Raw genomic sequence first — 26,959 nt, 5'->3', positions numbered from 1 at the left:
TGCCATCAACCCAAAGACGTGCTGAAGCATTCGTCTAAGGCAGCGAGCATCTCAGATGCCCTAACTCACAAAGGAACAGACACGGTTACCTAGCAACGATCATTACGCCCGCTATTGCGGCTACCTCACCAGGGCAGGCTGATGCATGCTGGTTAAAAAGAGAAATGCAGCGACGTCCAACAAATATAATGTGATATGCTTTTTATAAGGGTCAAGTTTGTCCAGTTGAAGTTGACCTCTACAGCTGTAGGCTAGGTTATACTGGTATCTGCTGCAGCAAAACCTTCCTCGTCGATCGGATTCATTAAGCGGTACATGGTTTTTATTTTTTAGTATCTATAGCCTATTGAGAGTGTTTGAAGATGAGTTTGACTAAACTTGGACCCCCGACTAAAACCTCAGACTATTGTTTCGCTTCACACAATAGACTATATTGGAGATTTACGCACTCAAACCCACCAAGCTATAGCGAATTATGCCCATGAGACAAATACGGTAGTTACTAGAAATTCGGTTATGATGTAAATACGCTCCTAGAAATTTATCTGTTGTTTCTCTACATTTTGTTACAGTTAGACTGCGTTCATAAATACTGGGGTTTGGGAGGTTTAGAAGAATATAAGGGCTATCTGAAAATATTTTTGTTCCCTAATTTTTTACATTTTCAGATTCCATATTTTGTGGTTAATTCAATGAAAGTAATGCTATGTCATCCAATGACGCTAATGTTATCAATGATTAAAACAAATTCTTGCATTAATTTATAGCATTTCATAACGTTGATTTTGGAAATATCTAAAATAGTATGAATGCCATCGAAATGTTCATAAAAAAGAAGGGAGAGCTTGTAACAGGCAACAGAAGCTGCAACTGTTGATAATGTTTTTTCTTTTCGATACTTCTTTTAATGCGTCACTAGATTTTCTTTCTGTCTCCGTGCAGCATGCTGAAACAAGCGGCATTCAACTTGTTAACAAATGCTGTATATTTACATGCAAAGAGCTGGATAAGAGTCAAGAGTGAAATTCATTTGTCAATGACACAAATGCACGGCACACAAATACACAGGCTGTGTTGCAAAGCCGAATACTGAATATTTCATCATGATTGGGTGTAAAACAAGAGATTAGGGCTGATACAAAGAGCAAAAATACAGAAGAAACAAGCTATCAAAAATTTTATTTAAACATTGCTGGTTTCATAAATGTTTGATCATACAATACTGGAGGGATTTGAACATTTTTGTCATATAGAAGGGTGGGATTTGAATTTTTTAGGGTCTTGATGGGGGGGGGGGTCTAAAAGAATTAAGATTTCAATCGCGATTTCTCAAGTCCCCCTCCCATAAGTATTTGTGAATAACATCACGTGCGATCTAAAGAAATTGCAATAATTGTAGCCCTGGGGCCACCACTGGCTACCGTCATTACGGTTAAGGCTGTTGTTGTGCCGGCCTGAAGGCGCACCACCAACGAACACGATAGAAGCCAGCCCACGGCCCAAGGGTTACAAAATTGCGGCTAGATGAAAAGACGCTTTGGCGAGGAAAGCAGTTCCACACCAAATTTAAAAAAATAACATGAGAAATGACTCGTTTTATCTTACGAAGCTTTCATGTCATCCAAATAGGTGAAAGTTTCTACAAACAGGAAAGGCTTGATTAAATTCACTTATATCTCGACATCGGTCGGCAAATAGCCATTTGACATGAGAAGGACAAAAACAGAGAAAATAAGATCATTTGATAAGCCTCTAAGGGATAAATTAACATGTCATAGCTGAACATCCTCGTCGATAGACGATGCGATGAATCTGTCGTAGTCGGTGAAAGTCCCATGCTGCGTTGCGATTTCACATGGGAATTTTTTGCTTAGCAATAAGGGAGCCGTCATTATTTAAGGCCTGGGGTTGGAAGAATTTCATCGGAAAAGCTGAAATTTCGAGTATCCCCCACCCCCAAACCGTGATGAATTTGAGTAATACTCCTTTCTAACTCATAAATTATAACTGAACCTCCACTTAGCATAGTTAAATATCAATACATGTATTTGTAAAATTTACAAAAATACAGCAATAGTAAAGACCTTTCAAATCCTGATGTACCCTGCTAGATCATCATCACGCTTATCTCATGACGGTTGAAAAAGGTGAAACCATCAAATGAAATTCAATGACACAGCAAAATGTAGATATAAAAGCTCACGCTATAACCAGTATCCAACTATATAGTATTGTTTAATTTGGATGTGAATCATGACAGGGTTTTCACCAGGATATCTGACTGGGCAGAATTTGAAAGTACAGGAGAACACGCGAGAGGCTGAGGAGGAAAGTTTCAGAGGGGGTGTCCCCGCTCTTGCGTGGAAAATTTTGAGAAATTGATGTGTGCAATGGTGAAATCTGGGAGGTGTTTTCAATTTGTTTTTTTATTAAGTAAAACTGTCAGAACACCCAAAGGAGACCATGAGAGGGCGTGTCCCCACTCTCGCATCGAAAGTTTTATTTTGCACCAAAATTGAATGCCCCCTTCTTTCTCTCCATATTTTGAGCAACCCTCTCTTCTAGCTTTCATTTTTTGAGTGAACCCCCTCAGATTACTTCGGACCCCCCCGGCCGTAAATAATGACGTTTCCCTAATGCTTTGCTTCGAGGCCCTGTGGCACCATGTAAATACTGCGACACTACTTCTTTCACTTGTCATTCAATTTTTCTCTCACTGCCTCTAATTAAATTATACCTTTGTAGCACTTCGAGTCGTGTTGGTGATGATATATCCATACTGCTATGTTCTGGCATTGGAACCTTCCTGACTGCGAGTTGAACAGCGCCATCATCACTGAACACGAGAACTGACAGGTCGACATGGTATTTATTAATATAAAATTGTAAAAGTAACAAATTCAGAGGTGCGTTCGTGCATGAATACTAGAGGGTCAATTTACCACTTTCCAATATCACAACAGACACAAGACAAACTAGATGTTCAATATGACAGAACTCTAAATTAACTTTATTTAAAAAAAGAGAGAGCATATTATACAGATTTATGAAGTGCAAATGACAACACTGTGGGACAGATAAAAAACCGACATTGACCATGTGAGAAACTTTCAAGTCAATGATAAACTGTGTCACCATTATGTCAACAAAAAGAGTGCGAGATTTCTATTTCAAATACTTTCAGAACTTATGTGAGATTTTGACTGTGAAGTAGATGACACAGTTACTTTTGGAATTCAAAAGTGAATAGCGAAGCCTGAAATAAAATCTCTGTTCTTTGGACATCTTGTTGTTATATATCTCCTCATTGCACATTGATATTTCACACATGTTTGTTGTATACAGACAGCAGGTCAAGCAGATGATGTGTTAGGAAGGACATTTCAATACAAACAATTCAGTTCTGGCATGGCATGCTGGTAAACTCGGCATTGACCAAATCCAAATCCTATAACACGATTGGAACTAATTTGGGATAATTGGATTTTCATATTTTTCAAATTTCTCACAAGTGTTAGGTGCCGTACAGCTGAATGTTGCAATATTGCAAATTACTCATAAAAACAAGTGTGTAATGTAAAAAAGAAAAGCAGATGAGATTGCATTTACAGATTAAATCGGCACTACTTCACCATCCAATTCTCCAAATTAGTTCCAATTGTGTTCTATGCTGTTGAACTGCACTACACAGAAAAATTGCACCTGATTGCACTTAATGAAAAGGACCAATCATGCTCTTTGACCATGACTTATTGTCCCACTATCTGTCTGCAATAGGTGGCTGCATTTAAGTCTTGCTGACTGTACACATCAAGGATGCCATAAAACAAAACATTGACACTGTTTCTTTCATCAAAATGTTGACACTGGGCCTTTAACTAAATTCGCTTCAGATGAAGGAACTCTGAGAGATTTCATCAACTTCAATGGAAGAGTTTCATTCAACAAAGCCAACACTTTGTCTTCCCTTCACAACAGTTGACCTTTGAACTTTCATCATTTTACAATTATATAACATCATTGTTTGAAAAAGTTTATAATCATACAATCTATCATGATTCAATGATACAAATTGGGTCAGAATCAACACTTAAAAGTTCAAAGGTCGACCCCTGATGGTGAAAACACAAAGGCAAGTTTAAAAACATCATCTTTTCAAAGTTTTCATGTTTATCACAGTAAAAACCCTGAGATGACTCCTTATATGCATGTCCTATGCACCAAGAATAGAATGATATGCATAACCAACAATAAGCATACAATTACCAGGCAATACACGAACATTACATTTTCTCTGCTAGAGTTGCACTATTTATCAACCGACCACCAAAAATTGCATTTCAGCCCAGTTGACAATTGATTTCGTTTGACTACTTTCACTTTTCAACGCAGTTAAGTACCCAGCAAATAGCAGACAAAGCAGTTTTGGGTTTACTTGTAAAGATGTCTGTCATGTTACCAGTGCTGTGCATCGAAAAATATGCTCACAAACAACTTGTGGGGGAAAATAGGATATTATCTTGTGAAAACCAGCAAATATTTAAAAGAAGTAAAAAGTTCAAGTGAAATCTGCATTTGTGCTCACTGTCTGTATTCTGAATGAAATCGGGACACACACAAAAGGTACATCACTTTACGAGCCTCTTTCTTTCTATACAATTACACTTAAAAAGTCAAAAACACTATTATCAGATCAACTAATCATTAAGTCCATTGTATATTTTAGAAGAATAGTTTCCTGGTAAAACTTGAAAAAAAAAATATTTTGGAGACTGAATACTTGAAGAAGGCACTTGATATGTGGAAAACGAAAGAACACTGTAGTCTAGTCTAGAGATGGCGCTATAAATCTAAGGCCCTTTAGCCTCATTCAGCTCAAATGTCTCACATCTACAAATTCTATTAACCAATTTACAGTTGTATGATGGGTAATCTTAAACAGTTTAAAGCGAATTTGGCCATAGTGGCTGATTCTCACTTTCATAGTAAAGCTAGAAAAATTCAAAATTTCTTCATTTCATCAAGGAAGTGACTAATTTTCACACTAATAGGCCCCGAGAAACATTCATTCAATTTTGACAGTCCGACTTGATAAACCTCAGGGAATATAAAGATTTTGTTTGGATTATGTAACCTTTGAATCTCAGCATCTGGGGCCAAAGCATGATGAACATGTCCACTGAATTCAAACGTTACCACCTACGCACTGAAATCAACCTGCACAATGCTACTTGCAACCCCTTTCATGGTCAAAGTCACTGTTGAACAAAGTTTCAGTGTGTGTAACACTAAATGAGGTAACTCCACTCAAAAATGTCTATGTAAGACATGGTTAAGTGGCTAGTATAACCTACCCTGTACTGTAGAACAAGGACTGCAGGTACCTCACAAGAGTGATATTCTAGGCAAGACGGAAGAGTACATGTACCCTGAGAGCTCAATTCCACAAGCAACTCAGTTCTACACGAGAACCCTTAACTTGGTTCTACAAGGGCGCGACATGTACCCTTTAGGTTGTATTTACCCTCTTGGGTAGATGTATACAACATGGGTTCTACAGGGACTGTTTGGCTCCTCATGTACATTGACACTGGGTTCTATGTATACCCTCTTGGTTCCAAATGAATCCCTGGGACCACAATATGGCTTCGACACAGACTGTCTGGGCAAAAACAAATTTTTGAACATTTAGAGGTACATGCTCAGATCTGCATGGAAGTCCTTTCTTCTCTAAATGGAAACAGTGGACCACTTGTAAGCTAGCCATTGGTGGCATAACAGACTACATGAAGCATCTGGAAGCCAAAGTAGCCGTGCAGGGACATGCAAAATGGTCTTCTAAAAATTGATGACTGTACGTGCAAAACCTACCGAGCCAAACACAACTATAAGATGAAATGGTACAGAGCAAGGAAAACTACAGAAATGACAGAACAAAAATTTTGACCTATTTGCTATGTTGACACTGCTCCTGCTAGACTCAAAGATATAACAATTTTACCAAAACATACAGGTCAACTATTGACTGTATCGATGACTATGGCACGTCAAATATAATTCATATGATAAAAAAATTCAACAAATCAACCACAATAATAATTTTGACAGCACTGAAATTCATAAAACTTAAAAAGTCAGCCTATCATTTACAAAGTACTATCAATACCCCTCCCCCCAAACTTTTCCTCCCTAAAGTTTTCCATTATTAGTAATTTTTCTGCATTTTTGTACAGTTACTAATATCAAGCACCACCCTAATTTTTTTTCCCTCCTATTTTCCTTCCGCATTTTGATATCAAAAGTGGACATTTGATGACATCATAAAGACACACTAGCACAATCAAAACTGCGTATCTACATGCTGTTATCTGTGTACAATGCCCAAATAAAGCTTGCATTTACCAAAAAAGATTGGTCACATGTCCATTACTAATTACATATTTGCATCACAATCCCAGCAATAAAAGATAGCATTCTGGATTTCCGGTTGAAGCCAGTGCCAAATATGGCAGTGCTCATAAATATTCATGTAATGTCAAAGGTCACATTCAACCAACGATTTACCTGATAGCACATTGTCATTTGCATAACTGCAGGCAATTTTGCTCCTTCCATGGCCCTTTCTATTGCAGTCAATCTAGGAGTTTCACGGTAAATATTTGGTAAATCAACAAGCTATGGTATTAATGAGTGAGTACACAGCAGGTGGTCCACATTGTGAATGCTAAAAATCCACGAAATATGGCAATGCACATAGAACCATGAAAGAGTGCAACCACAAAAAGAGCTGCTATTTCTCTTGTACCATAATTGGTATATAGGATCATGATTGGCTTAATATGACCTTTGACATAAGATTAATGAGAGCAAATATATATCACTATAGCTTCAACTGATTATATGAAAATCCAAAGGCCATAGGTCGTCAGTTGAGCATGTCTAAATTTTTCTGTTTATGAACAACTCATTTGTCACGGGCAAAGCAGAGGTTTCAACTTAGAATCAGTGTGACAGCAACTTGAACAAAACCATTGCCAGTTGCTGCACAATAAAGTTCCGGCAAATGTGAGGCTTTGAGTCTTATTTTATACAGGTTAATTTCAAGAGATTTGGTTTTCACCCTGTCTTCACCCAAAAGGAGTGGACACAGAATTAGGCCGGATCAAGTGGTGAGGTAAATTTCATTTGCATTGTCAATATATAAAACACACAGCTCATGAGAAATTTCACCTGCTACCAACTTATTACTGGTGAACGAGCAATGATACCGATGATTGTGTGGGCCGCCACTGATGACCTATGACCTTTAAGAGGTAAAAGCAACTGCAAACTCTCCCCCCAAACAGATTACATTAAAAAGTTTACACCTTTAGGATCAATACAATTAGATACATCTTGAATGGAAATATTTCACTGGTATTCAAACTAATATTATGCAGTGTTTTCGCTAAGGTCTGACTGTGTGGATATGAGTCGTTGGCAACTGTGAGAGCAATGGAGCTTTCCAATCCCTGGATTGCCAGGCTCGGCAACAGCGCCCTCACAGTTGGAACTGATCACTTCCCATGACTAACAAAAACACTGAATTCTATCATAATCATGGCCATAAATTACCTGCAATTACAATGTACAGAAAAAATAGTCATCTACAAACTATGTGTTTCTCTTTACAAGATGGACAACAAAACCATCCCAAGCCCCTTGTGAGTAAAAAATGTTTCTTGCGTGGTAAATGTCTACTAGAATATTGCATGTGCATTCATGGCTGTGCAACAAGCTTGTTTTCTCTACTTGGTACCTATTAACTACTTGTGTCTCATCTCCATATCACGAGTGCGGTTCGGTTGGCGTTTACGCGACAGGGTACGGGCCGGAGGCAGCTTGGGGTTGCTGCTTGGTGTGTGTACACTGCAGACCTTGATGAACAATCCCATCAGAATGATCAAACCGACTCCCATCAAGACGACTGCCCACCAGTATTTCTGAAATGAGACATGAAATCATTTGGATATATCTTTTATTGTTTAAAGGTATACTGTCACCTGTTCCAATTTTGCCACAGTTACCATGGAAGAGAAAATCTAACCTATCAAAGTTTTAAGTGGGTGGCTGTTTTTTAAAACAGCACCCTCACATGGGCATTTTGAATACCATGGAATGCCCCTTTGACCATATATGGGCATATTTAGATTACAGGTGACTGTATACCTTTAATATATAACAACCTTTGAGAAATTGTGTTCACAGGCAGACATAAAGACACAGTGACACACAGACAATCTGCAGTCAGACATGAACTCCCACACATGAAATGCTGGGCCCTGGAAATAGAACTCACCGTAACCCAGTCAGCGATATCTTCATACACCTCTGGGTTAAAAATGGCATTCTTGAGTCGAGCCAGTGGCCCATCAGCATCAACCAGCCTGCACTTGTCAAAGACGTCACAGTATCCTTGAAAGTTGTCGCAGGGGGCGCCTGGCTGCATGGTAATCACATCGGCATCCTCTGGGTAGTATTGCTTCAGAGCCTCAATCTGAGAACTGCTTTTGCAGGTCTCAGGTTTGCCTGTCGAAGGAAGATTCCAAAAATTTGATTTACAGCTTTACAAAACAGAATGTGCCACTGCAACAATTTGATTTCAAATTTTAAGGTGAAAAAAGTGCTACTGTGTTCAAGAATTTTCCGACACCCCCCCCCCCCCCAAGACATACAGAATCTTTGCCCAAAACCAATTTGAGGTCACAGTTTAAGGAAGAGATAACAAGACTAATTAAACGAAAATACAATCATCTTACCTGGTTCCTGACAGCACAGATGACATTTTTCATTCTCATCAGCTTCATCTCCCTGACAGAAACATTCCTCCATCATTACTCCAGCAGCTTCACAGATTGAACCGGTACATTCCTGTAACAGTCAGTCAATAACCATTCATTGCGAAACCTTTCCTTACCAAAAAAGTACACTATACATGCATGATCCTTTTCTTAAACCATGCCTGTTTACTAGAACTGGGTTGTATGGTGGCAAACGTGAGTGCTCTGCTACAGAGAGAACTGTAAAAAGCTTATGGACAGCCACAACGGAGTTCTTCAAGAATCGACTTGTGCATTTTCCTTCTTTCATTCAGTCATCTTTGTCCTACATGACAGATATGATGATTAACGGTGGGCTTCTACTGTGACTGTCCTTTTGTCAAATATATGTATCTATTAAACCTTGTCTGGACATGGACAAATGCTACACTAGCATTCTGAAGCCACACAATGGATGTTGCCACTAGTCTACGCCTGCAAAGAACCGTTCAATAATTTTTGTGCGGACATACCCCACTCCAGCAGACTTGTCGATTATTATTGCATGCTGTCCTGTTTGGTTCCAATTGGGCAGGCGGGCAATACGCCTCTTCACCACCGGGTTGGCTTGCTGCAGTACTGCTTGTTAAGGAAAACCACTTGTGTGCGTTTACTTTGATGTAAAAACGTCATACCACTACAATTGCGTTCAAAATCACTGTTTCTTAGGGGCTGCAATAACAGTAAGCTCCACAACATTTCACTATATCTAATAAAACAGCGACAATGTCACTGTTTGCTCCCATACCGGTATTAGTTATCAAAACAAGCCAACAATTGTATGAAACATGGACATACATACAGACAGACTGACATACGCAGACTGGCACAGAGTGATGACATTGGCCCTCAAGTGTGTCTTGGCCCATGGAGAGTGATAAAGATATAACAAACAGCTGAATGTAATGATAAAGTAGTTAAACATAGGCCTACAGGCACTCAGGGTGAATATGTTACAGCAATTTGATTAGTTTCTTTTCTTTTCTACTTCTGTGATAATTTTTAAGACAATCAATCTGCAAGGCAGTTTATGTATTGACAAATATGTCATCTTTTACAAGCACACAGCAAACTGTTCTTGATTTTTCATTTACAATATTTGACATAGACTGAAATACATAACATGCAACCAATGTTTACATTTTGCCCATACACCAGATACATGGAGAGATTTCAACATACAATCATTAACTCAGAAACCCTACAGGGAAAAGTAAACATTGTTTCCTTCCAGTACAACTGGTGCATCCACATCTGGAACAACTTACAAACTTAACCAATTACAAAAGGATGATGACACAAGAGATAAAGTTAAGAAATTTAACTGTGGTGAACTTGACTATTCCTTTCAAATCCTTACCTAACTTGACATCTTAAACTAATATACATTGCATGGTTAATTGCGTGCAAAATATTTCAGGGGTGGACCATTTGATTAAGGGGGAAGGGGGTGTCTGGAAGATTGATGACGTACATTATCTTTTTTATCCGATCCATGGTACATTCTTTTTTCCCACTATCCCACCTTTTCTTTTTGTCAAACCTTCTCTGGCTGATTTTTTTATTGACATTTGTTTGGATTTTTTTTCAAATGGTCCACCCTTTTGTATTGACCATCTCTGCATGAGATACACAATGAGCAGATGGCAGGAAGTGTGTCAACTATTTACAACCTTGATACTCTTAAATATTGAAAAAATTTTGGAATATATTTGTTGGAAACCAAACCTGCTAAAATCACCAGAGCTATGTTTTCTAATGATTTTTTACCGCATTTCAACACCAAATACAGTTTACCATATCAAATACTTACTATTATAAATCACCACATTATATACTCTTAGTTCCAGTCGGTATAAAATTACCAAAAAAATCTTAAAAATACAAAATGAAAGATATCCCTGTAAAATTGACAGTTTTGTAAAGTTGCCCCAAAAATTCAAAATTCCGGATTTCAACCTAATTTCAATATATCATATTAACAAAGCAATTAGACTCGTAAATTTTGGGAAACGAATTTTTTGACCAAAAATGAGAAAACTACCCCAAAATACAAAATTGCAGATTTCATCCTAATTTCAATATATCTTATTAACATAAACCCTAGGAACCTGTACACTAAATATCAAAGCTACCAGATCAGTAGTTTTAGGAGAAAAAACTTTTGACCAAAAAGGCAAAAATTGCCCCAAAATAATAAAAAAATTACCCAGTTTCAACATAACCTCAACACATTATATCGAGATTAATTTTCGATACCTGCATACCAAATATCAAAGCTATCAAATCAGTTTTTGGATAAAAATTTTTTTTCCAAAAATTGGGAAAATTGCCCCCAAATTACAAATATGACAATATCAATACAATTTGTACAAGCATGACTGAGGTCATCCTGAGGAACATGAATATTAACTTTCAGAGCAATAAGAACAAGATTTTTTGACTAAAAACGGAAGAAAATACCCTAAAAATACAAACAAACATGCAAATTTCATCCCAATTTGTGCACACATAATTTAGAATACCTAAAGGAATCTGCATACAAAGTTTCAACCAAATCTGACCAATGCTTACTGAGTTTTAGCTATTTGCAGGAATTTTCCTTTTTCCCCCTCATTTGCATATTTTTGGCACAAACATGGTCATTTGAACAAATTTACATCTCCACCCCTAGGTGCACCTGTACACCAAATACTAAGACAGTAGGTGCTGCGGTTTAGGAGTTTTTGACGTGGACGGACATACATACATACATACAGACGACATTTGCCACCTTATAACAATACCTGCCATTTGCATACATACATATGCATATATAGGAGCTAAAAATACCCTAAAAATACAAGCATGCAAATTTTACCCCAATTTGTGCACAAATAATTTAGAATACCTAAAGGAATCTGCATGGTAAGTTTCAACCCAATCTGAACACTTCTTACTGAGTTTTAGCCATTTGCAGGATTTTTCCTTTTTCCCCCTCATTTGCATATTTTTGGCACTGACATGTTCATTTGAACAAATTCACATCTCCACCCCAGGTGCATCTGTACACCAAATACTACGACAGCAGCCGTTGCGGTTTAGGAGTTTTTTATCTGGACGGACTAACAGACTTACACACATACATACATACTTACATGTACATTAACACAGATGCCATTTTGCCACCTTATAAGAATACATCCCATTTGCATATATACATAAGCATATATGGGAGCTAAAAAACACTTTGTTTTCAACTTTTAGACATGTATGTTTGAAACTTGATCTTTCAACGTCAATTTGCCTCTCTGATGTGTTTTTTCTCAATAAGTCAGTCCCCTATTCTTATTGGCTGATGCATACAGTCCACTGATCTGCTATCTGTCTGCAGTGATAGCAATTATAAAAGTTGACTACCAGTACATGTACACTCTACCTTATACTCATACAATTACACATTCTGTTTTATGTGTTGGTCTGTTCTTTCTCTTGCTCATACCCCTCCCCTAACCCCTCTCTCTCCCCTCCCTACTCTCTCTCTCAGCTCTGAATCTCTGTCTCTCTCTGTCTGTCTGTCTCTGTCTGTCTCTGTGTGTGTGTCTCTCTCTCTCTCTCTCTCTCTCTCTCTCTCTCTCTCTCTCTCTCTCTCTCTCTCTCTCTCTTCTCTCTCTCTCCCCCCTCCCTCCCTCCCTCCCTCCCTCCAACAACCCAACCCAACCCAAATGGTAATCAAAGGATATTCACAATAGGAAGCTTTGGCACAATCTGAAGCAACAGAGCATGTGTGGTTCTCTGCTTTGAGGCGGAATTCACATTGATCATTGCAGCATGGGCCTTCAGATGGACTGTAGAGGGCAAGAAACATACAAGAAATAGATTACAATGACTGATAATATAAGATGCTCATGAACTCATATGATATGCCAAGTTTCAGACATAAGGTATGATGAGAAGAAGTCAAGGGTCATAACCTTCTAAATCTGGTATTGGCATTGACTTCTAGCATACCTCTTGTACAAATTCAATTGATGAAGTTACATTTTCAGGGCAGGATTGCTAAAATTACCAAATATCTTTATCAGGCAGATAAGGGGAACAAATCGACCCACTGATCATGAGATGCATGGACTATTTCCTTGATAATCCTTCTAGGTTGTGCAAAATTGGCTTACCAACGCACAAAACGAAGGTATGAATAGTCTGGTCATAGCTACAAACGATATTTTGATTCATGACAATCAGCTTGAGTTTCTATACGTGAAACTAAAAATAATATATTGTGGTATTTCTATTTCCAATGGCTGATGATCTGTTCAATATGCCAAGTGGTTTTGTACCATAAGAATTTGGACTGCAACAAAATTTAATGGACTCTGTGCGACGAACAGTTGAGAAATCTACAATTCAAGAGACCATACCACCTGTACTGTAGTGCTTCTAATTCCATGGAAGCACTATCTATGAAATTAAGATAACTGAACCAAGTAGGAGCGTTCTCTCAGACTGAGCAGAGCTGTACATGACAGCATAATTAGAAAAGCTGACTCATATGACTTTTTGTACATCAAAGATTATTTCTTTATTCTGTCTCCTTACCTACCTACCTACATACCTACCAACCGGATGGAAGGAGGGATTTACTCTATGAGGTACATGGTGAATGTAAACTAAATTTCTTTTGCAAAGGGGGCAGCATGGCATCCGTGACTAACCTGCAAACTTTGCCGGCTTTTCTCTTGCACGCGTTGGGATTTCCAGATTCTGTCTCGGCCTCGCAGCACTGGTCTGTACACTGATCAGCGAAGCCACAGTCACATTCCTCACCTTCATCGACGATGCCATTACCACAGAATGCCATATCAGAGGCTGCATAAAAGAAATAATGGGCAGTCCATCAACTACAAGTTCAATCATCCAAATTACAGTGATGCTGACAAAATCATGCCCTTCATAGTACATTTGTCAAAAACCAACCATATCCTTGGAAGCTTCAGAGAAAGCATTCAAAGACTGCTACCCACATTTCAGGACATGTTTGGACTACAACAACTCCTGAACCTTGTTCACCCAAATCCCTGTACAAAGGGTCCACGATCACCTTTGATAACAATGGCTTTGGGTCAAACCATTGTGGTGAAATGTCTAAGGTAGAACATGCCTCATGGACAGATAGTCGGACTCTCAAACGTTTACAATTCTTCTCTGATCTACCATTTGTGGGGGCTCATTTTAAAGCTCTTGGAGAAAGAAAAACTTTCACTTGCTTAGTTTTTCGAAAATCCAACATTTAATTTTCCCCATAGGCAGCCATTTTGAATTTCAAATATAACAAAATGTTGGGTAATTTGTTTCGCTAGTTCTAAACTTTGCACAGTGACCCCCAATTTTTATTGTTGATTTGGTAAGAGAATGGTTGAACGTTTCATTCAGGAAAGTTTGAGCAAAAGATTAAGTCTTTCACTTTCGAGGCACACACTACCTTATGTGACAGAATAGACAACACGGATCTACACTGTATCAACCTCTTTTCTCAGACATACAATGTAGGAGATATCCCTGTTTTACCTAATAAGAAACCTGTCACTTCATACTATAGGCACAACCCCTGTCAGTACGAGACTTTAGTATGATCTCTTTGTTTTTAAAGGGTAGTCTGATCTATTTACAGGAAAATGGGGTGAAAGGGTTGAACATAATACTCACAAACAAAGCATTTATCTGCCTTAGCATTCAAGACCAGAGACATGTTACCCCGGCTGCACAAAGAGAATTGGTTGTTGTTGGCTTTGTCGCCTGATGTAGCCCTAGGATACATGATGTAGTTGCCGTTGACGGCATCTGGAGTGGTGCTATCACCTGGTCTACAATCCAATGGATAATCATGCTGAAATTCAAAGGAGGTCAAAGGTGACTCAGAGGGTCACAGTTCACAGGATAAACGTTTATGAAAATGGCTGGATTTTACTGACTGTATCACTGGTTAGAAAAATGTGTGGACATTTTCAAGAACTGCAGACACATTGATAGTGTATATTTTGCAGTCAGGCTACACATACTACACCAGTTTCACAATCATTGTACCATATTACTGAAAGTTCCTAGAAAATTTACTTGTGTCGACTAACCTTTCTAAGAACAAAAAGAACATCTTTTTTTTTTATTGATTCACATCTAGTGGATTCACCGAGGACTGCATGCTTGGAAAGAATCAAGTTTACTTCTCAGATGCATACCATGATTTATATACACACACACACACACACTGAAGTGTGAACTTGTGTATTGTCAATCAAGATTGCAGTTAATGATGTTAATTTTCTCACCGTAATAATGTAATTGACTGGATGACACTGAAACAACATATCCTACAGTTTGTGTGTAAAACATATACCGGTACAGACACTACCCCTGATCATGTGACAAATCAATGTGACAATGTGCATTCTCTTAGACCAAAATCAACGGTGGATGCCAATCAATCTGATAGCCTGAATCACTGCAATTTTTCTGTTACAGATTGCAGTTAACCATCCACTCAAATGCTCTGCATGTTTCATGAACTGATTGTTTTCTGCAAGCTAATTGGGATTCAATAAGCAATTGCAAACCATGTGGTGAAGCCATTTGAAAGTGAACAGTGCTTTTTCACAGGTTAAACTGAGCAAGGAGACAATGTTTCACTTACGGGTGATCCAAAGTTGTGTCCAAGTTCATGGGCAAAGGTGATGTGGGAGACTTTGCTGGGCACCTTACTGCCGTAATTCTGGATAGTGATGATGCCGGTGTTCAAGCTTTTACGAGATCCTGAGGAGTACATGATGTAATCCTCGCAGATACCACCGGAAGCTCCTGTCAGAGTAACATTAAAAAACATTTCACTGTGTATTCATAAGTCCGTGTATGTGCATAAGCCTCTCAAAAAGTTCGTTCAGATTTTTGAAGATCTTTTACATCATCAAAGGTTTGATTGTTATGTTCAATAAATCTGCATAAAAATACAAAAATTTGAAATGTGATTAAAATAGAGAATGGGGTACCTTGTGTGTAACTGCCTCCCTGGCTGGGATTTTCTATATTTTGTGTGGGGGGGGGGGGGGGGGGGGGGGGGGGGGGTGTTTCACATGTACTTCATTGGTAAAATTTGGAAAGTTTTTCAAGTCCAAGTAATATACTTAATGAATTGGTTTTCGAGAACATACTGTATGTGGGTAAAGTTGCTGATGTAGTGGCAATGCATACAAGAAGGAAATGAATCTTGTTTGCTTGGAGCCTTGTCAATTTATTTGTCATTGTTTTGAGGAATGAGTACATGTAGATATACATTAGTTTGATCAGACCATACAAAGCCTTCTCCAAGGTGTGTAACACGGTCATGAAACATATCAAACAATTTTCACAATGCAAATTCATTATTCTGCATCATTGTGCCTGATTTCCTAAATAAATAATGTCTATTTATGAACAGTTCATTTTATTTTTTTCTCTCTGAGTGTGCGAATCTAATGATATTATGTCGTTATCAAGCAGAGAACATTCATTATACTAAATTTTGAACCATCTATTTGGGTGGTGCCATATTATGAAGTCACTGGAGCATGAGCAGTACACAGTCCAGGGTGAGAGTGAAAACTACTGTGTTGGGCACAGACATGTGTTTTTGGTATTATCACTAGTAACCTAGGGTGTCAGTTCGGTTTGAGTATGGGTTAGAGTCATTGTCAAAGTACTTAACCTCCTTTCCAAGACTGTGTACAGGACGGTATATATCGATAAGAGTACCTACCACTAGGTGAGGCTACCCAGGCAAGGCCGAGCACACCGTCATCAAAGTCTCGGTTGGTGAAGATATAAGCCAGGCAGTACTTGCTGTGGTCCTGTTCCGAGTTCAGCTCCAGGAACTTCTCAACTCCGATGTTGTCAAAGCGGAAGGGGTTGGTCGAATCCTGTGCATCTGGATTGGTGTAGTTCAACTGAAGGGGCAAAACAAAAGGATGAGTAGATCATAAATATGGTATGATGTGTGCCACTTGGGATGCTGCTAAAACATTCTCACACAAAGTTCATCTCTTTCCTGGCTGCGTTCATTGCTGCAGTGAGTGGTACAGACCCTAATGGTGTATCCATGATGTTCTTTGAAACACAAAGTCACACCTCACATTTTCATAGCACTCAAATTTATAATTCCAGAACTTTTGCTCTCAAACGGATATTTGTTCTTTTCACACCGGTGAAAACACTTTGCATATTTACTTGTGTGTGCATAAGGTTTCCATGAATGGTGAGAAACGTAGTATTTTCTGTACAGACGAACTACAGTTTTATTATTAGTTTGTTGAAAGTGCTCTTCTGGGTTGCAACGGTTGTATTTGTGAACTCCAGAAGCACCCCAGTACATGTATATCAGTCTACAGGGATATTAATTTCCATAATAGTCAATTTGCATAGAACCCAAGGCTCTATGTAGGCATGATCACATTATTGCTAGTTTTGCCATAATTTTAATGTACATGGCTATCCCCAGAACTACATTTCAAAATGTGTGGGAAAGCAATTCTTGCCTGATAGTGCTTTCAGATGAAAACTGACAGACAAAATGTTGCGAAAAGAATTTCTGCAAGTATTTGAACCAATCTGAATGTGAACTTCCCTGCGTTTTCGTGCAATCGATGAGTTTTTCTGAGAATGACACCTGGTGTTTTGACCTAAAAAAGAATGCTAGTGAGGCTCTTTGCAACACAGAGCTCTGAAATGTACAAGTCACCGAAATGAACACTTCCACTGCCACACACAGTCACTGAAATGAACACTTCAACTGCTCCAATCTGAACGAAAGATATCACCCTGTGTGAAAACTGACCCTTGTTCTCTGCACTTGAAAACCGACTCCACGTCGGCCTTGAAAATCTGCTTTGTTGTAGATAGCATTGACAGCACTGACGTGACTGGCAATCTGCGCGATAACGGCATTCTCATCGTCGCGAAACGCCGCAGTGTAAAGATGATCTGCCTGTATGTACAGAGTGCACGTGTTATCTTGATTCGCATTTGCTTGCCGTCTCCACCTTGAGTTGGGATCCGAGTATTTGTCATCATCTTCCATGTGTCCTTGGATTCCTAAAATGGAATTCTCCTCCTATAGAGAATAAGCACGGAAGAAGTACATGAGTGATTTTATCCCACAAAATGGCCAGAATTCCTTGCATTATGCAGTTCACCAAGTATTACATCAATCATGAAAGTTAAAACAAATTAGTAACTCCAATGTCGTTTGAGACTCGTGCAACTTTAAAAGGCTGTTCCAAAATACATCTGAGAAGCATTTTTTGCAGAAGAGTTACTACATATGTAATTTTATGGACTCTTTCATGACTCGAATACATGTACACATGATGAAGTAAGGTCCTTTACAATGTATGTTTTCATACTTGTACAACTTGCAAATTATACAGTGAAGATCCATTCTTACAGTCAAATTGCATGTAGCGTTTGATATGTTTTTTTTCCTTTGTTTTGTTTTTTTTGTTCTTTGGCAAAATGCCATTCCTTGTTCAATTCGCAGAATCACAACCACATACCCGGTGTTAAACTGTCATAGCAACCTGCATGTACATGCCTAACATTATTTTTGACCACTGAATTTCAGTCACACTAGAATTCACTTGTGAACAATAACAATACTGAACACAAAGCATTGTGTTTGTTAGTCTAATACACATATACTTGTATTTTAACAAACTTCACGGACAAAAAGAAGGATCTGTACTTTTTCTTGTGGAAGACAGATAATGAACATGTTGTCAAAGCCCAGCTGTATGACTGATAACTTACCATATCATCTGGCTCGGCACTCTCCTGTACCTCTTTCATCCATTTCCGAGTCTTCTCCGTGGCTCCACAGGTATGACGCATTTCATCAAGGTATGGATGAGTTACATCACTGCCTTTGTATATCACCGAGTGGAAGTCTTTTGGTTCTTCGATATAGCGGCTGGCTGGCTCTATGTAGAACTCCTCGCCATCGATGTAGACTTTGCCTTCGAAGAGACCATCAATGATGGAGCCGTGGACCAAACTTGAGGGGTAATCTGGGAAAAAAAAACACAAAAACTCTTGTTGTTTCCTGAAAAGAGGATAAATTTTAGAGAATACTCAGGTAAGATTCAGCATGAAGTCAACTACAGATGCCACTCCCACTTTACAATGTTTAACCTTTCGAGTGCTGTAATTTTTCCCACAAAAATTTTAGTGCAACATTTTAACAATTTTTATGAATTTTTCTATAATTTTTTTGATTATTTTGGACCAAACAGACATCAAATTTCATTGGCTACGGGTTTACATCAAAATTTTGGCAAAAATCTGAAAAAATTTGACTGGGGTACATTTTATAAATGTGACAAAAGTTGACTTTGGCGCTCAAAGGGTTAATAAATTCACCCTCAAAATCATAATGAGTTGGCCAGTCTGTAATACAATTTAAAGAATTTTTTTATTTCTCATCATCGAGTGATGCTAGCTACAATGTACATGTAACAGGACGAATGATACATTAACCCTTTTCCTGCCAAGTCCATATTTCACCACCAGGACAAGATGATTAAAATTAATGAAACACAACATATTCCATATGATTTATTTTAACATAATACTGTACATTTGAAGGCTGTTGAAAACATAATACTGTAAACTTGATTTTTTTGGGACAAAAGATGCTATAACATACCAAGCCAAGTGGGTGAAAATACGTCATGTTTTGGCTCAATACCGCTTTTTACTGACTTGGCTGATGGGGAAGTAATACAGTTATTACTGTCTGGCAGGAAAAGGGTTAAACAGATGTGGTAAAAAATTGACAATCAATATGGGAAATTCACAAACTTAGATGAATGTTAATGCTGTAGATGTTAAATATCCTGGTCTGTAACTTTCAATCAGCAAGACTTGCCCATTCAGTTATAAGGATTTAGATGATATTAAGGCCTGATATTGAGGCCTATCAATTGGATACTTTTTTCATGTCAAGAAATCTCACATAATTTGAACTGAAAAGCATGTTTCTACGTATGGTCATTTTTCTACTTTTGTTTCTTAGAAAAGGATTCTTGACTCAATTATATATTTAGTACCCATTCAGTTTTAGTACCCTTTGACAGTGTCATTGAGGAAAAGTTGAGCTAAAGTTAAAAGTCTTTCACTTTCGAGGTGTGTATGACCTTAAACCTGTTCACCCCCAATTCCCTGTAAACAGGTCTACAATCGCCATTGATATTAAAAAGTTTGGGCCAAACCATGGTGGTGAAAGGGTTAAAGTTTGACAACTTACAAAATGCAAGTGCACAAATGATGAGTGAATGGTCATAATATATGCCAGATTGACGTTTTTCACATTTTATCACTTTGACATGCATGTAACAAAGTGTTTGATTAGTAAAATAGTAGGATGTCTCATCCAATGACAGCTGCTGATTTCCACTCATCGATTTCATGCATAGATAAACGGGATGAACAAGAAATGGTTCTGACCTTGCAGATAACCTCTGTAGATGTGTGAAGTGTCCGCGGTCTTCTCATGGCCACCATCGCCCTCAATGACAAAATCACGAGTAAAGATTTCGGTATCCCTCTTCAGCCGTATGTGAAAATCCCTGTGATGACAAAGCAAACAGTATCTCAATGGTCACTGACATGATCATATTTAGATATTCTTCTATAATTGTACAAGAATTACATGTATTTCTCACTACTGTCTGTTCAACATTTTTTCTAAGCCAGCACAGGATCAAATGATTTTTTTCATCTTCACCTGCCAACGATTTTTTCCCCAAATATCTTCCTTTCACCATCCCCCAAATCAATGGCTGTCTCCTTACTTGTATGAGTACAATATCATGCCAGAATGTATTGTATGCACAAATGTATTCATACCAGAATGAATACAAAAATCCAATGCAATTTCAATGAGTTGCTTGAACATATACACTTGAAATACTGTAAATAAATGCCCAAAAGCATAATATGTTCTGTATCCCTAAATTGAAATCACCAGATGTATTACTTCCATTGCATGTACATGTACACACACACTGTAAATAAACAATATGTAAAGCATATATTGCAATTTTCTCAGTCCCTGAAGTGGTTCGGTTTAGACAGGTTTTACTGTACTAGTTTTTATCATAGCCAACATCTGCTCTCATCCAATCAGAACAGTGCATTGGTGAACTTGATACACTGATAAAATATTATAGAGAGTACCAGTTATAATATTGCTAGCGTGGACCCTACACTTCGCTTTCAGCCTTCGTTCACACTTCTGGAGTTTGGATGAAGGTCAAAAGTGAAGTACAGGGTCTGGGCGATAATATTGGATGTGTGTACTTCATGGCATACCGGTATACAGTGTACATGTATGTAAATTGTGCAACATATGATCAAACTATGATATCATGTTTCCTAAATGTCAATCTGTATGAACATACAGTTTTAGAGCATGATATATGTACATAGAGCAATTGACTCCCTTAATAACAGCACTTAAAAACTCTCCTTACACCCCTTAAAACATTTTACCATTCACAGCAGACTTTAATGGCTTTCAATGTGCAATTTCCTAGCCCACTTACAGCAGTATTTTATCTCAGATTACGTTGTAATCACATTACACAATTTGCCTATGAAGTAATATACATGTACGTTTTTCAAGTCAATAAATCTCTAAATGCATTCCCTCATGCCAAGAGAAAGGTGCCCTATTCTGCTGCATCTCATTGAGAATACTGTAAATAGTACAAGACCAGGTGGATATACATGTATGCTAATATTCAGAATAAACAACAATATCAGTAAACTGATTAACTCATAGGGATTGTATTGCAACAATAACTTGGTGTGTGTTACTCTAACATAACCCCATCTACAACACCAGCCTGTCAATGTAAGATTGCAAATTCAAAGCAAACACTTGTACCTTGGCTGCAGGTACATGTACAACACTTATAATACACATGCAGGTACTAAACACTTGAGATGACGAAATACCATTGAAAGGAGGTATGGAAAATGCCACACTCTCTTGTGATTCAATTTTTAACATTTTGTTTATGAACCTTACTGCAATTTGGTCATAAAATATGAATCCTAGACTAATATACATATAGTGCGCCCTCAGTGGCAAAGATGACAATACTTTGTTGAGGGTCCCCATGCAATACGTCGGTTTCGAGTTGTCAGAAAACGCACGAATTTTTAACATCGGTCGCATGGGGGCGCTCGAGATTTTGCAAAAGTGAGGGCTAAAAGTTTAGTCATGGAGGGAAGTCGCAACATCACGCGTGAAGACGTCCGCAAAATGAACATGAAAGAGCTACGAGAATTTTTAAAAGCAAGGAAGATTCCTCCTTCTGAAGCTAAAAGGGCTGAGTTGGTAGAGCTTGCAGAGAAAATTAACCTTGGGTTAAAAACTAATGTAAAAATGTGAAAAAGGCTCCCGCCATACTATCCAAAATGTTTTCTTTTTGTGTCGAGTTTGTATTTGATTCGTTTCGAATATGTGTTCCTACATTCTTATCCGATTGTTTATGTTAATAAAAATGTTTGTTTCGCTTCGGATATTTGTAGGGAAGTTTGGATTTGTGTGTACAGTAATGTTTTGTTCGTGTTTGGAAAGCTTATGGCGAGACGCAGCCGGGCCTATGGTGTGACAAAGTTGATAGAGTGGCCCTTTGACGCTTGCGTTTCGAAAAACGAGTGTGGTTTCTCATCAGTCGCAGTGTAGATTCTTTCCTTAGTTTGTGTTTGTGAAAATTTATTTTAATGCATTTTAATGATCTTGCTCTTCGAGTAGCGAGGCAAGTTCCCGTTTTACATGCATTGGCAAGATGCCGACATCGAGACTGTTACCGTTTCATTTAGTATTATAATAATCATCGCCCTCGAATAAGGTCGAATAATGTCGCTCATGCCTATGTTTTGGCGATGTGTCCGTCGAATTGGGCAGAAAATCACACGAAACGAGCGATTTTGAAGCAAATTAAGTACCAGGTATGAATTTTGAGAATGATAGGGAACGATCGACGATTACATTATAGATGAACTTGCTACTTTTCACAGTAAAATCGAACGTCGAAGATGACATGGTGGCATAATCCCTATATATAGGAAATATAGTCATTTGGATTCCTGACATACTTTTTCTCAGGCATATGTACACACGTCTCTGGGGCGCTTTGTCCGAGAGCGGAATAGATCACAAACATGTGGAAACTGTTAGGTACCCAGCTAAGTTCACGTCGTATCATCCTTATCCACTTCGATCTCAGGCGTTTCTCTTTCTTAACATCGGGGAAACGGTGGAAGGTCATGCTATTCATCCATGGGTATTTGTCGAGTTATCCGGCTTTGCAGTAAAAGTTTGGCATAGTCAAACGCTTACGGTGACTACAGAGCAGATGAAAGTAGACTAAACTTACGTTTTGGATACGGAGTCTGTGTTATCGCAATGTACGCAGACCGGAGTCCAGAAAGTAGCCCTCACTTCCGGTCAAAGGAAGAGCGCCCCTGGTGGCGAAAGCTTAAAATCCTTAAATTACCATTTGGCCTCATGGTAACTCGAAACCGACGTATTAGAAATTCATTAGGCAAGCCAATTGGGAACCAGTCATATGTTGTTTTTTTATTTCATGTGAGTTAATTATTTCTTTAATTTAGAAAAGATTTTTAATTACAGAAACACATCAGAAGGACATATTTATACCTACAGAATAAATACACGTACCTGTGTAAATCAAAGTAAGAGTGACTGTGAGATACACAATGACTTCATTGCACAACTTGGATTGAACTGACTACAAGTTACTGTACACAACACTCAATTCACAATTACAGAGGAAAAATCAAAATTACATAAGCTCCCATTAGCATTCCTTCACTTGAATTTCTCATGCTTCAGAATCCAGTGAATACCTCCTGGGCTAAGCAAAGAGTACAGTGCTTTTCTTCTATACATGTAATTGTCATATTTTTACAGATTTCCTATTTTTCATCTTGACTGTACCTTCAAATATACCTGTCCTTCCCAATGATTGCGTTATTCACACTTTACCGAGAATTTTGAGAAGAATATATTTTCTGATGCGGATGGGGACGCCATTTTGGCTGGAATTAATAATATCAATGACGTCAACTTTGAAAACTGGGGCATGTCACCAGTGGATGCCAGTTTATGTACATGTATGAGAATGATTACAAGAGGATTTGTGTTGGTGCGTTTGAAAGACTGTACATCAGGTTTATTTTAAACAAATCTTTTGCAGTCATGGTGCCCTCTGACATGTACTGAAAAGTGTGCATTAAAAAACTCAACATGTCAAATTAGTGTCAACTACAATGTATAAACAGAATATCCTGGTACATGCACCTCTGCCTATGTTTTGATGACATGTCATTTCACAAACAAACCTCTTCTGTTATAATTCAAAAGGTACTTCAAGTCTTAATATTTTACAGATACATGTAAGTATTGATCTTTGAACTTTTTCAAAGCAATCACACGCACTCGAAGCTACAGGGTGACCTCCAAACAATGCACTTACTTTCAGAACGGCGGTACACATCACAAGTGCAAAATGAAATTTTGGAGAAAAAAATGCCTGCTTTGGGAAGTGTGAACTTGAGAGTTCACACTTAATACAACTCCTAGGAGTTCCCTTTGGTGTGATATGTAATCCAATCAACGCCCAAAAAGCCTTCTGAATAATAATTGAGTGGTTATTTTCAGAAATATTAGAATCACTCTCTACTGAATTTTCCTTTGTGCTTGAATTTTGACATTTTTATCAAGAGATGTTGTCTGAAGAAAACAAGACACTTGAACTTTGTGGAATTCAGATCACATAAACATGTGACAGTGAGGTGGCATTCATAACAGTCTGTGGGCCTCGGATGGTAAACAATTGGATTTTAGCTTTAAATCACATATACTAAAACTACTGGTTTAACAGAATTTCAGAATAGATCTGCCAAGTTTTTAGTACAAAGTCTTTACCAGTAATTGAAACAAATTTGCGTTCATGTAATCTTGATTTAATCTTATCACAAAATCATGTTTTGGCCCAAACCTATTGTTATCAGTGGTGAGAATGGACCTACATGTATTTATAGGTAGTGGAGGGTTGAAGGGTTAAATTGGAGCTTACAGATTCACATGTAATGAACCAAGACTAAACTGTATGGCTTAGAGATGTAGAACCACTTTTCTCTAGTGTTTTGTGTCAAGCCAGAAAAAAGAACAACATTGTACATTGTACATACCGGTAGGTACATGTACAACTAATTTGCTCCTGTACTATGCAAGACAACAGACAAAATATGATGTCATGTTGCTTGCTTTGATTACATATGGGAGAACGTATGATGACAACCGAACACTCGACAACACTCACAGTCTATATATTTAACAACTGTCGTTGACAACCCTGTCAAATTTATCAAAGTGCTTTGTCAAAAAACTCCACAATAGACTAGCTGTAACTGTACTCCTACAAACAAACATGCAATATTTGAAAAGTAAAATGTACGGTACATGTACATGTATGTCCATCAACATAGATCTGGTCCAATAGAGTCACAAGAAATCATTCTTTCCCTTGTCTGATCTGAACATTACGATTCACATCTATTCACATACATTTACATGTACATGTGTAGTTTTGAAACATTGATTTGATATCTCAAGGGTTATTCGTGATGAAAAATGTGCCAGTACAGAAAATTTGGATAATCAAATATTTGGGTATACATGTAGGTTGTGCAGTAGTCTGGTTTTGTGCTTGTTAGTCCCCACGGACACCGTCCGGGGGGACTTATAGGTTTGGTCATGTCCGTGCGTGTGTGCGTGCGTGCGTCCGTGCGTGCGTCCGTCCGTTCACGCAGATATCTCAGAGATGCCTGAAGCGATTTCATTCAAACTTGGTACAAGGATTACTTCATATGTCATACAGATGCACGTTGATTTGTTTTGTGATACGATCCAATATGGCTGCCAGGCGGCCATTTTATTACGATTTTTTCATGTACAGAGCCATAACTCAGGCATATCTCAACCGATTTTATTCAAAATTGGTACAAGGACATTGACCAATGTCATAGCTATGCACATTAATTTGTTTTGTGATACGATCCAATATGGCCGCCAGACGACCATTTTATTACGATTTTTTCATGTACAGAGCCATTACTCAGGCATTTTTGTACAGATTTTATTCAAAGTTGGTACAAGGACATTGACCAATGTCATAGCTATGCACATCAATTTGTTTTGTGATACGATCCAATATGGCCACCGTGCGGCCATTTTGTTACGATTTTTTCATGAACAGAGCCATAACTCAGGCATATCTCAACCAATTTTATTCAAACTTGGTACAAGGACATTGACCTATGTCATACACATGCACATTGACTTGTTTTGTGATACGATCCAATATGGCCGCCATGTGGCCGATTTATTACGTTTTTTCATGTCCAGAACCATAACTCAGACATGTATCAAGCAAATTTATTCAAAGTTGGTACAAGGAGATTGACCAATGTCATACATATGCATGTTAATTTGTTTTGTGATACGATCCAATACGGCTGCTGTGCGGCCATTTTGTTATGATTTTTTCATGTACAAAGCCATAACTCAGGCATATTTAAACCGATTTTAATCAAAGTTGGTACAAGGACATTGACCTATGTCATACATATGCACATTGATTTGTTTTGTGATACGATCCAATATGGCCGCCGTGTGGCCATTTTATTACGATTTTTTTATGTCCTGAACTACAACTCAGACATGTATCAAGCGAATTTATTTAAAAGTATTTTTATCACAGACCTAATGAAGAGGATTCTATCCTCTCTGAGAACCTGTAATCAAAGCACCCATTAACAAGTGGGGACTGTGTCATCAACGATGATTTTGTGCTTGTTTATGTTGGTATTTGCCAGATTCGCTGTAGCTTTTGTTTCAATCAATGTTGATATCGTTGGGCATGGAGTGTAAAAATTTGGTAATTTCTTTTAAGCTTTGTGACAGGAAAGAATGCCAAGCATGTCAGGTGCTTTGTGAGACA

General features: G+C 38.1%; 1 protein-coding gene across 1 annotated transcript in view; it reads right to left on the bottom strand.

The window, feature by feature from the left end:
- Positions 1–2,982: 2,982 nt before the first annotated feature.
- The window catches only part of LOC139117200 (disintegrin and metalloproteinase domain-containing protein 10-like), a 46,478-nt gene continuing 22,501 nt past the window's right edge, over positions 2,983–26,959 (bottom strand). Inside the window, exons 3-14 of the mRNA XM_070680097.1 lie at positions 20,364–20,485; positions 18,669–18,925; positions 17,698–17,973; positions 16,624–16,810; positions 15,526–15,689; positions 14,544–14,724; positions 13,553–13,706; positions 12,581–12,685; positions 9,332–9,434; positions 8,799–8,910; positions 8,339–8,568; positions 2,983–7,982 (exon numbers count right to left, since the gene is read on the bottom strand). Of these exons, the coding sequence (XP_070536198.1) occupies positions 7,806–7,982; positions 8,339–8,568; positions 8,799–8,910; positions 9,332–9,434; positions 12,581–12,685; positions 13,553–13,706; positions 14,544–14,724; positions 15,526–15,689; positions 16,624–16,810; positions 17,698–17,973; positions 18,669–18,925; positions 20,364–20,485 (2,068 nt within the window). The 3' untranslated portion in view covers positions 2,983–7,805. The remainder of the gene's footprint in view (positions 7,983–8,338; positions 8,569–8,798; positions 8,911–9,331; positions 9,435–12,580; positions 12,686–13,552; positions 13,707–14,543; positions 14,725–15,525; positions 15,690–16,623; positions 16,811–17,697; positions 17,974–18,668; positions 18,926–20,363; positions 20,486–26,959) is intronic.

This window comes from Ptychodera flava, chromosome 18 (genome assembly GCF_041260155.1).
Source record: "Ptychodera flava strain L36383 chromosome 18, AS_Pfla_20210202, whole genome shotgun sequence".
Taxonomy (NCBI): Eukaryota; Metazoa; Hemichordata; class Enteropneusta; family Ptychoderidae; genus Ptychodera; species Ptychodera flava.
This window is presented reverse-complemented; position numbering and strand designations above follow the sequence as displayed.